The sequence below is a fragment of the Pleurodeles waltl genome, chromosome 10 (genome assembly GCF_031143425.1).
Source record: "Pleurodeles waltl isolate 20211129_DDA chromosome 10, aPleWal1.hap1.20221129, whole genome shotgun sequence".
Lineage (NCBI taxonomy): Eukaryota > Metazoa > Chordata > Amphibia > Caudata > Salamandridae > Pleurodeles > Pleurodeles waltl.
The window spans coordinates 804,838,919-804,851,782 of NC_090449.1; the positions used below are offsets into that span (position 1 = coordinate 804,838,919).

At 42.4% G+C, this 12,864-nt stretch overlaps 1 protein-coding gene across 1 annotated transcript in view; it reads right to left on the bottom strand.

Moving 5' to 3' along the window:
• The window catches only part of DNAH11 (dynein axonemal heavy chain 11), a 2,866,633-nt gene that overhangs the window by 2,116,631 nt on the left and 737,138 nt on the right, over positions 1 to 12,864 (bottom strand). Inside the window, exons 16-17 of the mRNA XM_069211469.1 lie at positions 11,498 to 11,752; positions 10,635 to 10,804 (exon numbers count right to left, since the gene is read on the bottom strand). Of these exons, the coding sequence (XP_069067570.1) occupies positions 10,635 to 10,804; positions 11,498 to 11,752 (425 nt within the window). The remainder of the gene's footprint in view (positions 1 to 10,634; positions 10,805 to 11,497; positions 11,753 to 12,864) is intronic.

The window sequence follows — 12,864 nt, forward strand, 5'->3', positions numbered from 1 at the left end:
AATTTTAGTTCTCATGTCTGCGATTGGACAGTTTTTAAGGCTAATTCTGTGTTGTTGACCCTGTCTGATAGTTTGCAATGGTCTGCGCGAAGTAGTGAAACCTCCATGACCGCTGTGTCAATTTTGCCCTCCAGTGAGGATTTGGTGTCCATTATTGCCTGTAAAAGTTTGTAAAATTGCAGAGAATGGGTACGCAGTGTTTTGTTCACCTGGTGAAGTGTTGCAGTTTGTGCGTCGGGTTCGCTTGCAGAGGGTGGGTTACCACCATCCATGTGGCTCCCCGGTTTGGGGGGTTTTGGCTTGACCATTGTTGTCAGCGGTCACTGCTGGATTGCTCGTTGAGGCTAATGTCGGTTAAATTTGCCTGTAGAATGCAGGATATGCTGGTGTCTTACTCTGATTAATTTCGTAGGTGCGGACTACCTTGCAGGTTGTACGAGCCACCTTGATTATGTCACTCTTGTAGATTCCAAAGAGCTTGTTCCTCTATGATGCTTGGTATGGGCTTATTTGCCTGTGAGTGGGGGCGTTCCGCCATTAGTTACCGAGTACTGGACAGCCAGCGCGAAGCTGTGTATCATGCACGCTGCGTACCTGGTGAGTTGATAAGTTATCCAGGACCAATTGTGGGGGTAAATTTATATTGTCAATTGAGCCTCCTGTTCATTGGACCAACTTCTGTTCCGTTTCCACTTTACTTATTTCACTCTACAAATGTTTGAGGAATAGCAGGTTGAGCCTCCCAATCCAACGTGATGTCCTGATAGTGAAGAAGCAGTTATTAGGCTTCCTGTCCAGACGTGTGTACGCTTTGCGCCTTGTACCTATTTCCGTATGTTGGACTCTGGGAGGACAGGTGGTATCCTGTTTGTTTCAACCTGGGTTTATGACTCTTTTTGTAGGGGGAAGTGGTTTCACTTGGGTTTATGGCGCATTTTTTTAAAATATATAATTATTTTGTTGTTGTGCTTCGGGGGCTACCGTATAGCCCGTTCCGCTCCTCTGCCCCTCTGAGGGTGGCACAGTCGCATCTCTCCACAGGGGGGTGAGCCGCCGACTCCGCGAGCTTGCACGCGGTCACCGCTCCCTCGGCGGCACCCCCAGGGGGGCCCAGGCTTGGGCATCCGCGACCCGAGAGTCCTGATCCCGGTCGCTGCCACGGCGGGAGTAGGCCCAGATGGGGGGCCGGAAGGCGGCACCGGGGACCGGCGGCGTCCGCTCCCATTCCGGGCAGCACGGACCAGGCTCCCCCGGCTCCGGAGGGTTCAGGTAGGCTGCAGCATGAACAGCGTATCACCTTGGGGGGCTCCGCGCTGGACGCACACGGCCCGCCGGCCCGAACTGCCCCCCCCAGGTAGCGAGGGGCGAGCACAGGCAGGGCCTCAGGAGGCTCGCGCACAGCGATGATCCGCGCTTACCGCCCAGACGGGGCCTGCGGCCCAGGCCCCTCCAGCGCTCGCGTCAGCCACGTTGATCCCGAGCGGTCGGCTTTATTTTTAGTCAAAGCTTGCAGCGGCCTTACTTGTGTAGGGGTCTTTACCCATTGCGTGGATTAATATCGGGCATCGCAGGGAACAGGATTACGGAAGATTTTGGTGGGCCGAGAGCGGAGCTCTTAGCTCAAGCGTCCGCTCCGGCCGCCATCTTGGCCACGCCCCCCTAATACCCCTTAACATTAGGTAAATTTGGAAATAGGTCTTTCATTTCAAGTTCAGAGAGGGTTGAATACTCAGACCATACTTTATCAAGAAAAGACTGTACTAGTCCAATAACTTTATCTGTTTCAATGAGGTATTGTGAAGGAGGATTGATACTTTCAGGATTGCATCGTGACAAGGCGTCTGGCAGAATATTTTGAGAACCGGGTATATAGGTTATATAGAAGTCAAATTGACTAAAGAAAAAAGCCCAACTGGCTTGGCGACTGTTCCGACATTGAAAGTTTTGTAGACACTGTAAATTTCAATGGTCTGTTCTGACTCCAAATGGTTCCCTTGATCCCATAAGGAATTGTCTACACTCATTACATGCTGTTTTTAGAGCAAGAAGTTTTATTTCCAAAACTGAGTAATTGTGCTCTGAATCAGATAACACATGGGACAGATAGAAAATGTTCTAACCCATCATTGTTTTGTCTTTGTAACAATGCGGCTCCTATAGCTCAGTGACTACAATCAATTGCTTGATGGAATCAGATGCCGTAATATAGGAACTTGTGTGATAGCACGTTTTAGGTTTTGAAATGTGGTTTCAGCAACTTCTGTCTAGACAAAACCATTCTGTAAATTCTCTTTAAGAGTTTGTGTGATTTGGCTGGTTTGTTGAGCGAAGACTGCTAGTCTAGGATGGCCTGAACATTCTCTGGCTCTGTAGTAATACCAACTTGACTAATAGGATACCCTAAATATTTTCCTCAGTCTTTTCAAAGTCAAGTCACATTTTTCAGGTTTACAATAGAGTTGGTGTTGCCGGAGTCTGTCTAGAACTTGAAGTACAGGCATGGTGTGATGTTCTAAATGTCTAGAAAATATTAGGATGTCATCTAGGTATATAACTACAGTCTGATTTAAAAGGTCGGAAAACGCTGAAGCCATGAATCTCTGAAAAAAAGAGGGGGCATTGGTTAGACCAAAGGGCATTACACAATATTCATGATGACCAAAGGGTGTGCGAAACGCGATTTTTCATTCATCACCTTCCTTTATTCTTAGAAGATGGTAGGCTCCCCTAAGGTCTAACTTAGTAAATATTTGTGCCCCTCTGACTGCTTCCAAAATATCTTTTATAAGAGGTAGCGGATACCGGTCCTTTATGGTAATCTTATTCAGTCCACGAAAGTCTATACAGGGGTGTAGATCCATCGTCTTTTTAGGGACAAAAAAAGAGGGGAGCCCCAGCGGGGGAAGAAGGTGGTGCAATCAGGCCACTCTGTATATTTTCTTGTAGATATTCTTTGAGTATCTTCTTTTCAGGTTCAGTAAGAGTACATTCTACCAAAGGGTACCACAGCACCATGTCCCAAGGAATGGCACAGTCATATTTTCTATGTGGATGTACTACTGGTTTTGTGAGTTTTTGAAACATGTCTGCATTTTCCAAATAATGACTGGGTACCCCTTGGATGGAGTTTATGGGGCAACCTACTTCTTGTGATGTTGATAACATGTTCTTTAGTGACCAATATGTGCCTGAGGAATAGCAATGGTCTTGACAAAATTGGGAAGCGAGATAAATAGTTCTGGTTTCCCAATTGATATAAGGATTATGCTGTGTAAACTAGGGTATTCCTAGGATGACTGTATGATTAGGTGAGGAGATCAGATCAAAAGAGACATGTTCCTGATGTTTTCCAAAGCGTAAAGATAAGGTAGGACTGAAAGCTAAAAGAGATCCATCAACTGTATGAACTTGTTCTGGAATGCCCTTAGACAATTGAGGATTTTCTTTTGTTCCTTAGCACATGCCTCGTCCAGATATATTCTACTAGCTCCACAGTCTAATAATGCCAACGCACTTTCTTTCCGACCATCAGGAAACTGCTTTGTAATGGAGAAAAATAGAGGGAAGTTGGATCTTCTTTAGAAGCACAAATAGAAGGCATCTTAGAGAATCCTGTCCCCTCCCTTCTCACAGAGGAAGGGAATTGGTGTTTCCCGGAGACTTTACAGGACGAACTGGGCACAATCCTTTCCTTCATCTATTTTCACACTCACTAGCAGTTAAGGGACCACGAGCTGTGTCTAATTGCATAGGTTCCTCCTCAGCAGCTCCTCTCAATTCAGGTTGAGACTCTTCGGACCGATAAATGATGGTACATAGGTTCCCTGAATGAAATGGTCCACAATTCTTTCTCTTCTCCAAACTGCATTCATTTAGAAGATACTCTATGGAGAGTGCTAAGTCCATTAAACCTTTAAAATCTGCCACCCTAGCTGAATGTACAGGTCCGTCCTTTATTTCCTCTTGAAGACCTCTACGAAAGTGTTACAAGAGTACGTTCTACACAAGTAGTTTCTGCTGCCAGTTGTCTGAAACGTGTAATATACTGTAGGACATCCTGGGTACCCTGCTGAATGTCACAAAGTTTCTTCTGCAGAAGACTCAAGTCTAGGACATTCAAATATTTGCTTAAAGGCAGCAACAAAAGCTGAATAGTCAGACAACACAGAATCAATTGAGGCTACCAAAGGAGTCGCCCAGGCTAAAGCAGGACCAGACAGACCACTAATTAAGTATCCTACTTTGGTTTTATCTTGCACAAACTGTGATGGTCGAAATGCAAAATCGACTGTCAGGGTACCAAGTAATTCAAGCAATTTGTTGGGATCCGCTGAAAAGTGTGCCATGGTAGCAGAAACGGTGGGAACATCTGTTGTTTGGGAAACCAAGGCTTGTGGTAAAGACGCATTTTCAGTTCGTAATTGTTGCAGTTCCTGGGCTTGTTGTTGGGTGATTATGAGTAGCGACTGGTTTGTTTCTGCAGCAGCTGTTGAAGTATTCTCCATAATGCTTGAAAAAAACTGGTTCTCTTGGTGCTGCGATCTGTCACGGTCTACCCGTCGCTTAAGATTTTGGTCAGCTGGAAATTAAGAATGACCTCAATTCTTGTAGGGCCTGCTCTGGCCAAGGTAAGGGCGGCTCTTTCTGGTAGCCATGGTGCTGCTGACAATGGTACGTCAAAAGGCAGTCCGTGCCCTCCAGAAGGAGTCCCAGAGGAAAACCCCCAAAGGGGAAAAAAAAACTCTATAACAGGAACTCCCTGGAACAGAAGAAAAACACCACAAGATAAAATGTCAGACTTCCAATCAAGAAAAATAACTGGAAGGAAACTAGAACAGGGCTACTCATGTGGGTGGCACAATCAGTGCTGCAGGCCCACTAGTAGCATTTGATTTACAGACCCTGGGCACCTCTAGTGCACATTAGTAGGGACTTACTAGTGAATCAAATCAGCGATAAACCAATCACCAGTACAATTTAGACAGAAAGCATATGCACTTTAGCCCTGGTTAGCAGTGATAACGTGCCCAGGGTCCTAAAGCCAACAAAAAACGGTCAGAAAAAAATATGAGGAAGGAGGCAACAATTTGGGAATGACCCTGCAAAAAGGGCCTGGTCCAACAATGCAAACATAAACTTGCTCTAGATTCACTGAAAACTTTTTTTTCTTGTTGCTTTTTAGTAATAGCTCTAACTTAAAATAGGTGCATAACATTTAAATTTTTTATTGCAGAAAAAGACCTTCACATGGCGTTTACTATTTTTCGACTCTAGCCTTTTTTCCTTTTAATTATAATTAGTTTTATGTAAGTATGGAGGTGTGTGTATGTCTGTAGGTGTATGTGTATGTCTGTGTATAGTATTACCTTTGTGATCTGTAAAAATGATTAAGCTGGATGTGGAGAAATTAATTGCTAGAATGGCAGTGATGTTGAATCGAGATGCAGATTCCATACAGAGTTATAACAAGTTCATATGTTTCTATTCAAAAATGTTCTTCTAATTATAGAAATTCTTGCTGTTTTGAATAGTTTTAACTAATTAAAAATTAAAATACTAATGAGCTATAACATGGCTAAAAACTTTACACTTGTTTCTCACCTAGCTGTAATAGCATTTCCAGTATTTCAGACTGCATAGGATGTGCAATGCAGTTCTATTTTATGTGCATGAACCGGTACTTTTTTCTAAATTACAATACAACATTTTTAATGGTGAGATCTTTATGGTAAGCAGCAGTAAAATAGTTTTGCGTAAGTCGTTTTACTCCTATAGCTGTTTAGCTTTACACTCTATGGCTCAGGCTAGAGTGTGATATATTTGCACAGAACAGAAACCATGTATGGAATAAAGTACCCCCGCTATACATTATAAGGAAATCACAAGTTATTGAGGACTTTTTGGTACCATATAGAGGAATGAGGCCAAAGGCAGAGTTACTTTATTAAGTCATGGATCTCTGAGGTGACTTGCAATATCCTTTGAATATACAGCAGATGGTATTTGACTCCCTATAATGCCTGGACATGGTATTACACTTTCCAAAAACCACATAAATCCTTAGTGTCTTGCACTTTCATCAACACTGCAGACAAGAAGAATAAAAGCTGATTCTGTGCTGTAAAATTGAACACATGAAAAACAGTTAGTCATTTTTTACAAAAGGATATTACAACTTGTTTAATGTATATAAGACATAAGAATGTTGTGACTCGGATAGTGTAGAAACATGCAGAGCTGTTATGTTTCCTGTAATTATCTTAGCATGGATAAAATAAACACGCTACCATAAATATTTCATTCCTGCCAATCATATTTTCATTTAAGAGAAACCTATTAGAAGAGAGAAAAGCCAGATCCTGTTTTCCCTGTTGAAGCTACAACTGTAATTATGATATGCAAACTACCTCTCAGGCACTGTGATGTCAGTACTCAACTGTAATAACATCATAATTGAGGAGAGTAGGACATGGTCCTTTTGCAGGATCAACCCCAGATTATTGGCTTCTGTTGCTGAACCCGTTTTTGTTGACATTAGGACTCTCTGCACTTTTCCCCCCACTAACCAGTGCTCTCTCCCTAAAACCTGGTAAAAAGGGACTGTACCTAATTGGCACATTTAGTTTACTTGTAGGTCCCTAGTAAATGGTACTTGTAGCTAGGGCCTATAAAACAAATGCTGCTAGTGGGACTGCAGCACTCATTGTGCCACCTACTAAAGTAGCCTTTTAAAACATTTCACAGGCCTGCCACTACAGCCTGGGGTGCAGTTGTAAAACCTGCTATTTTGATCTGACAAAACAGATCTTAAGCTAGACCTAGACCTCCCTTTTAACCACATATAAGTTAACCCTAAGTTTGGCCCTAAAGGCTCATAGTGTAGGGTGAATTATATTGAAAAAGTAGAACATGTGGGTCTATGTTTCACATATCCAGGAAAACTCCTAAAGTAATTTCTCACTCTTGTAAGGCCTATCCCTCTTATAGGTTCACACTGAGGTACCTTATTACATTTAGTAAGTGCTAACTTTAGATTGGAAGCAGGTAGAGATATGTTGTTTACACTCAAACAAATTGTAATTTAAAATCTGTTTTAATGGTGAAGTCAGATTTGAAGATACAATTCTGAAATGCCATATTTAGAGAGTTGGGATTTTCTTCACCCAACCATTTCTGCCTTCTGCCAGGGTGCTGGGCCACATGACTGTGAATATCTCTGCTATTGGTGTTTCTGTATTGCATCCATGGAATAGCACAAAGTGTTGATTAGCACGGGTCATTTCGACAGGATGACTGGAGAGGGGCTGTACCTAGTCCCACTTTTTCTTCAAAGGGCCTTGCCTCCTTTTCCCACAAAGGAACCTGACAACAGGCATGCCATGTTGTATATACCTCCAGATAGTATTGGATCTTTAACAGGTGAAGGAGAAGACCTTTCCAGAACCAGATGTGGGGGTAGGACAGGGAGTCCCTCTACACAAGGCATGCCACCAGGTATAAATATTTGAGCTAGTCGAAACTGGTCACAGGTTGCTTGTTTCCTATTCAGTGAGGACCTGGCCTTGCAATTTGGGCTGTACTGTCCCATGGAGTACAGGGTCAGACTGATTTTCATATGGTTTGGTCCAAATAGGAGTGGCATGGGGGCAAAAAAACTATGGATTTAGGTCCAGATCTCTGATTGAGGGTGAATGTTTGACACTGTTCAGCATCCCGTCATTATCTGTTCTTTTTGCATAAATATTTGACCTCCAGAACGACTCATTAGAATCCTCCAGGAACTGTGGAAGTTACAATAGGACTGCCTTGCTCTCTGAGAAAGAAGACTGGAACTCCTCACCTTCATCACAAGCTAACCAGAATGGCTTCCAAGGGAAAGTTTTCTGATTTGTGTGAGCTAAAGGGATACAACAAACTTCAAAGCCTCCCTGCAACTATCCAGCTTACCTCCTGCAACTGGAAGTGCAACTGGGCCTGCATAAACACTTTTGGCCTCTGCTGAAGTGAGTCCCTGCTCCCAAGTGGGTGTCTTCCCAGGTCCTGGACCCTTGGCTTGCATCAGATTGTTTGCCTCCAGAAGAAAAGGTGAAACTCTTGATGTTTTGGTGTCTTGTGGCCACGAATGATTATGATCATCAACGTGAAGCTCTGGTGAGACCTGCTCTTCACAGTACAGCAACAGCCAGTGACAACCGGTAACGTGAGAGCTGCACTTCACACTATAGCAACAACAGCCTGCAGTGACCATCAAATGAAAGCTATAGCATGACTGTCTGTAACTCTAAATTACCTCTTTGAGCTACAACACCAACAACCTACAACGTGCCCAGCCTGTTCTACCTGCACCTCACAGCCTCCTCCAACACAAATGCAACTCTTTGCGCCAGAGTCAGAAGGTAATTCTTCAGTGGGACTAGTTTGGTCATTGTATCTGACCCATGTTCCATCATGGTCGGCCTCAACTTGTGACTTTCCCCTGTTCTCATGCACGAGTGGTGCTTTTATGCGCTATTTCCACTTGAAACTTTAACAATTAAAATCTCCAGTTCTACTGATTACATTTTTCTTGTTCTGGTATTGCTTTGTTTAAATTAAATCTATTTTTGTAAAGTGGTTTGGAATTTTTCTTGTTTTATTTTCTTTTTTCACTTCATTACTGTTTGTTTGCTGCATAATTACTTTACGCATTGCTTCTACCCCAAACCAGACTACTTTTGTGTCCAGCTACCAGAGGATTAAGTACAGGTTAATTTAGTGACTTTTGTGGTTCACCCTGCCAAGGACTGTGGTGGTTGCATGAGTGCGGCTTCCACCCCCTCAACCAATAACCCACATGCTTAAAAGCAGGTACACAATTTCTTTATTATAGATGACTAGAGACACCACAATTCAACCAATAATAAGGAAATTACAGATGAGCTTTTATACATAGATCGCAGGCTCCGATGTATTACAAAAGACCTTTCCGAAATATGTATCTGTCATTCACAGACACCTTAGAGCCATTCCCTAATCTTAGATCAGCAGTGCCAGCCAGCACAAATATCAAGGGGGAGAGCTGCGGGGGTACTGGGGAAATATATATATTTTTTTAAAACGCACTTCTCCTGCCACCAATGTTGCCGGCCACCTCGCCCCTCTTCTCACCAGCTCTTGATGGTGTCCCAGCAGTCCTTGGGACACCAGCACAGGCTCCCCATGCAATCTTGGTGCTGCTCTCTCATGCTATTCCTAGCATGAGAGCAGCACTAGGATTGGTCTCAGCGGCTTGTTCCGGCACTCAGACAGTGCACGTGAATTTGTGCTGTTTCTCCAACCCGGCTGTGCAACACAGATGAGCTTTTATACATGGATTGTAGTCTCAGAAGTATTAGAAAAACCTTTCTGAAATATGTATCTGTCATTCACAGACACCTTAGAGCCATTCCCGAATTGTAGATCAGCAGTGGCAGCTGCCGCAAATATCAAAGGGGGAGATGTGGGCTGTGATGGGGAAATAATTTTTTTTAAATGCACTTCTCCTGCCACCAATGCTGCAGACCACCTCGCTCCTCTTCTCTACAGCTCCTGATGGTGTCCCAGCAGTCCTTGGGACACCAGGAAAGGCTGCCCACTCAATCCTGGTGCTGCTCTCATGGTATGTCTAGCATGAGAGCAGCACTAGGATTGGTCTGAGTGGCTTACACCACCACTCATGGTGCATGGGAGTCTGTGCTGTTTCTCGAACCCGGCTGTGCAACACAGCTGGGTTTGGGAAACCTAAGTGCGCTTGTCAGTTTGGCGGGTCTAAGACGGCCAGCCAAACTTACATGTGCACTTTTAAGTACACTCTACTCTTCCTTCCCCCCTCCCATGGCCTGCCCTGCCGCTCCCTGCACACATTGGCTCAGCCAGCAGCGGAAAAATAAAACAATAATAAAACATATATATATATTTTTTTTTTTAGCTGCTGGCACTTTGCCAGTGGGGGGACGCTTCTCTGCCATTGCTGAGGGGCCGCTGCTGTAGGTGAGTGGTCCACATAAAGATTTGTTTTCCAGCTTGTTGTTTAAAATTACTTGCCAAGGTCAGTTGAGTTCATATGTAAATCACACCCTGCAAATACCGTCCTTAATGATGTTTGGTCTCATTTATTTTAGAGGTTATCAAATTTCCGGGTTTCTCTGCAGACATTTAGGCTTTCTCTAACTAAATAGTTTGGTCACAAATCTCCTTCATTGTCTGGACAATGAAAAGGATTGACTACAACAAAGTTTATTTCAAAATGTTTTTTTCCTTAGCTATTTATGCATGTCAGGATTTGTTCTTTCGCATTTTGCTTTCGTTACACGGTTCCAGTAGTGATAGAAGCCTGGATTGGGAAAACGAACGAAAACATATACCTAGCAAACCAAGTTAAAACCACATGATGGAAAAAAACACACTGACAAGAAAATGATAAGAGATAATAAACAACGAAAATGATAAGCCTGAAAACTCAAGTTTCAAATAAATTCACAGGGAAGTTTGGAATAGTAACACGTCTACATCTAGCTCTACCGTGCATAGGAGTGCATTTAAAAGATTTAGAGGGCTAGGAGTGCACATTAGACGGTACCAAAAGTAGCAATACCACAAGTCATTAATTTACTTACCTGTCAATTACAAATCTTATAAGGTGTTCTTTAAACATCCAGCTCCATTTCTTAATGATGTTTAAAAGGCCCATTTTGAAAAGTTTTAGGTCTACCTTAAACCAGCTGTCAAATATTTTGTAGTCTTCATACTTGCTCATTTGAATATAGAGATTCTCATAGATCTCGATCTGCAGAAAATGAAAACAGCCTTTTAAAAAAACACTCTTCATGAAACAGGTCGATTTAAAGAAAAATAATAAATATACAAGTTGTGGACATGCATATTTAAATTTTAATATATACACTATTTTTTTAAATTTACAAACTTTATGAAGCTTGAATGGACATTAATAAAACCTTGTCAACTTCAGCCACGCAGTGGTTCCTCCTCGCCCAATTTAACGTTTAGAAAATACGCATTTTCTTCCCTTTTTTCCTTCCACTGCAGACTTTTAAAGTAGAGGTAACTTATATTCTCCGGGCCCCTGAAAATATAGCAGACGCTACTCCAGAGTTTGTGTACAACTAACAAAGTGTATATGGGGGAACTGAGAGTACAACCTTACACACACCTACTACTGACTGAGGGATCATAACAATTCCAAGGACCACCGACCTTATCACTCCGAGAAAGCTCCCTTCCCCACGTTTTTTTTAATTTTTTTTTTTACTTGAAACCACAGATACTTCCCACTTTCTCCATAGTAGTATCTGCCAATTAATCGCTTGCAAATTGCAAGGTACAGATTCTTTGAATCAGGGTTTTCATTTGTAGGCACAGATGACACATTTTTTGCCCTAATTTCTTTTTAGATGCAAAGAGATTATGTGAGTCACGTTCAAACACACAAATCAGCAAGTGTGTAATTTTAATCTCTTGCCTGCTCTTTAAATTGCTCCAAGGTTGGTGGGCGCTCAGGCACACCCTTTTCAGCATGCGCCTCAATCTCTTCCGAAGACAACACATGACCATAAAGGAGAAATTGCCTCATGAACTCAACACGGTCACCTGCCCAGAGGTATGAATAGGTGCTAAAGGAATCCTTATATTCAATGGCCTTGCTGATAATGGAAGTCAATCTATCCATAATTTCTTGACGGATCTGAGACAGATTTGCCATAACGTCCATGTCACTCTAGACATCAAAAGAAAATACATTTATTAAAAAAAAAAAAACATTTATACCACCAAGTGAATATAACAACAAAACTACTTCCATAAATGTATTTAATTACTTTTCTACATATTTGGTAAGGCCATGAGAAAATGATTTACTGCCAACGAGAATTACGTTAAATAGGATTAAACTCTAGTAGAACTATTTTCTACGGTCTGACATCACTTGACAAAATACCCTCCCTGCTCACAATTTTTTTTTTAGGTGAGTTCTAACTATAACCTAATCTAATATCTGAGAACAAAGCACTATGTAGTGTGTAACTACATAGTATTTGTATATATTGGTGATTTACTACAATTCCCCCCATTTTACGCTTGCCTAATGCATGCATGACAAACCTTGCAATAATCTAGACCAGGGTTCTTCAAACTGGGGGTCAACAAATGATCCAAGGCGGGTGTCAGGTTCTGGCCAAAAAAGCATTATGCTGATAACAAGGCTTTGCTTTCCGCTGAACAAAATGATAAGCACCAAACCGCACTATAATGGGCCATCACTAACATGTTTTGTCATTAGTACCCAAGCTGGGAGTGTGTGTCAAAAGGGAATGGACTTCAAATACTCTTCAAAACCCCCAGCCCATTAATCGCACTGTGAATACTTTTCCAAGTCAGTAAGGCCTGTCTGAGCTGAATAGCATGTTTGGCATCATGTAGTTGATTGCATTTTAAAAACAGTAACTTAACTTAACTGCAGTGTTTAAATAAATCCAGACATACTTAAACATTGCCAATTTAATATAACAATTGTGAAAAAGTTGTAGGGGTATGATGATTTTTGCCCCCTTTTTTCCCGTGGGGAGGGGGGAGTGGGGAGGGATTAAAAAGTTGGAAGACCTCTGACCTAGACTGTGGAAAAATAGATAATGCAGGACTGACAGGGGGCTCAGATAGGATTCTTGCTGTTCTCACTTCATTCTTCCCTTGACACTGTGTCCCATGATGGCCTCTGGGAATAGCCTACTCAGAACACACAGTCAAAATGTTTAAGTGGTGTCCTAGTAGCTAGCCCACAGTGTTTGTGGCTCCTCTGCCTAACTCCGGCTGTGGTTAGGGTATTTTTGAGTA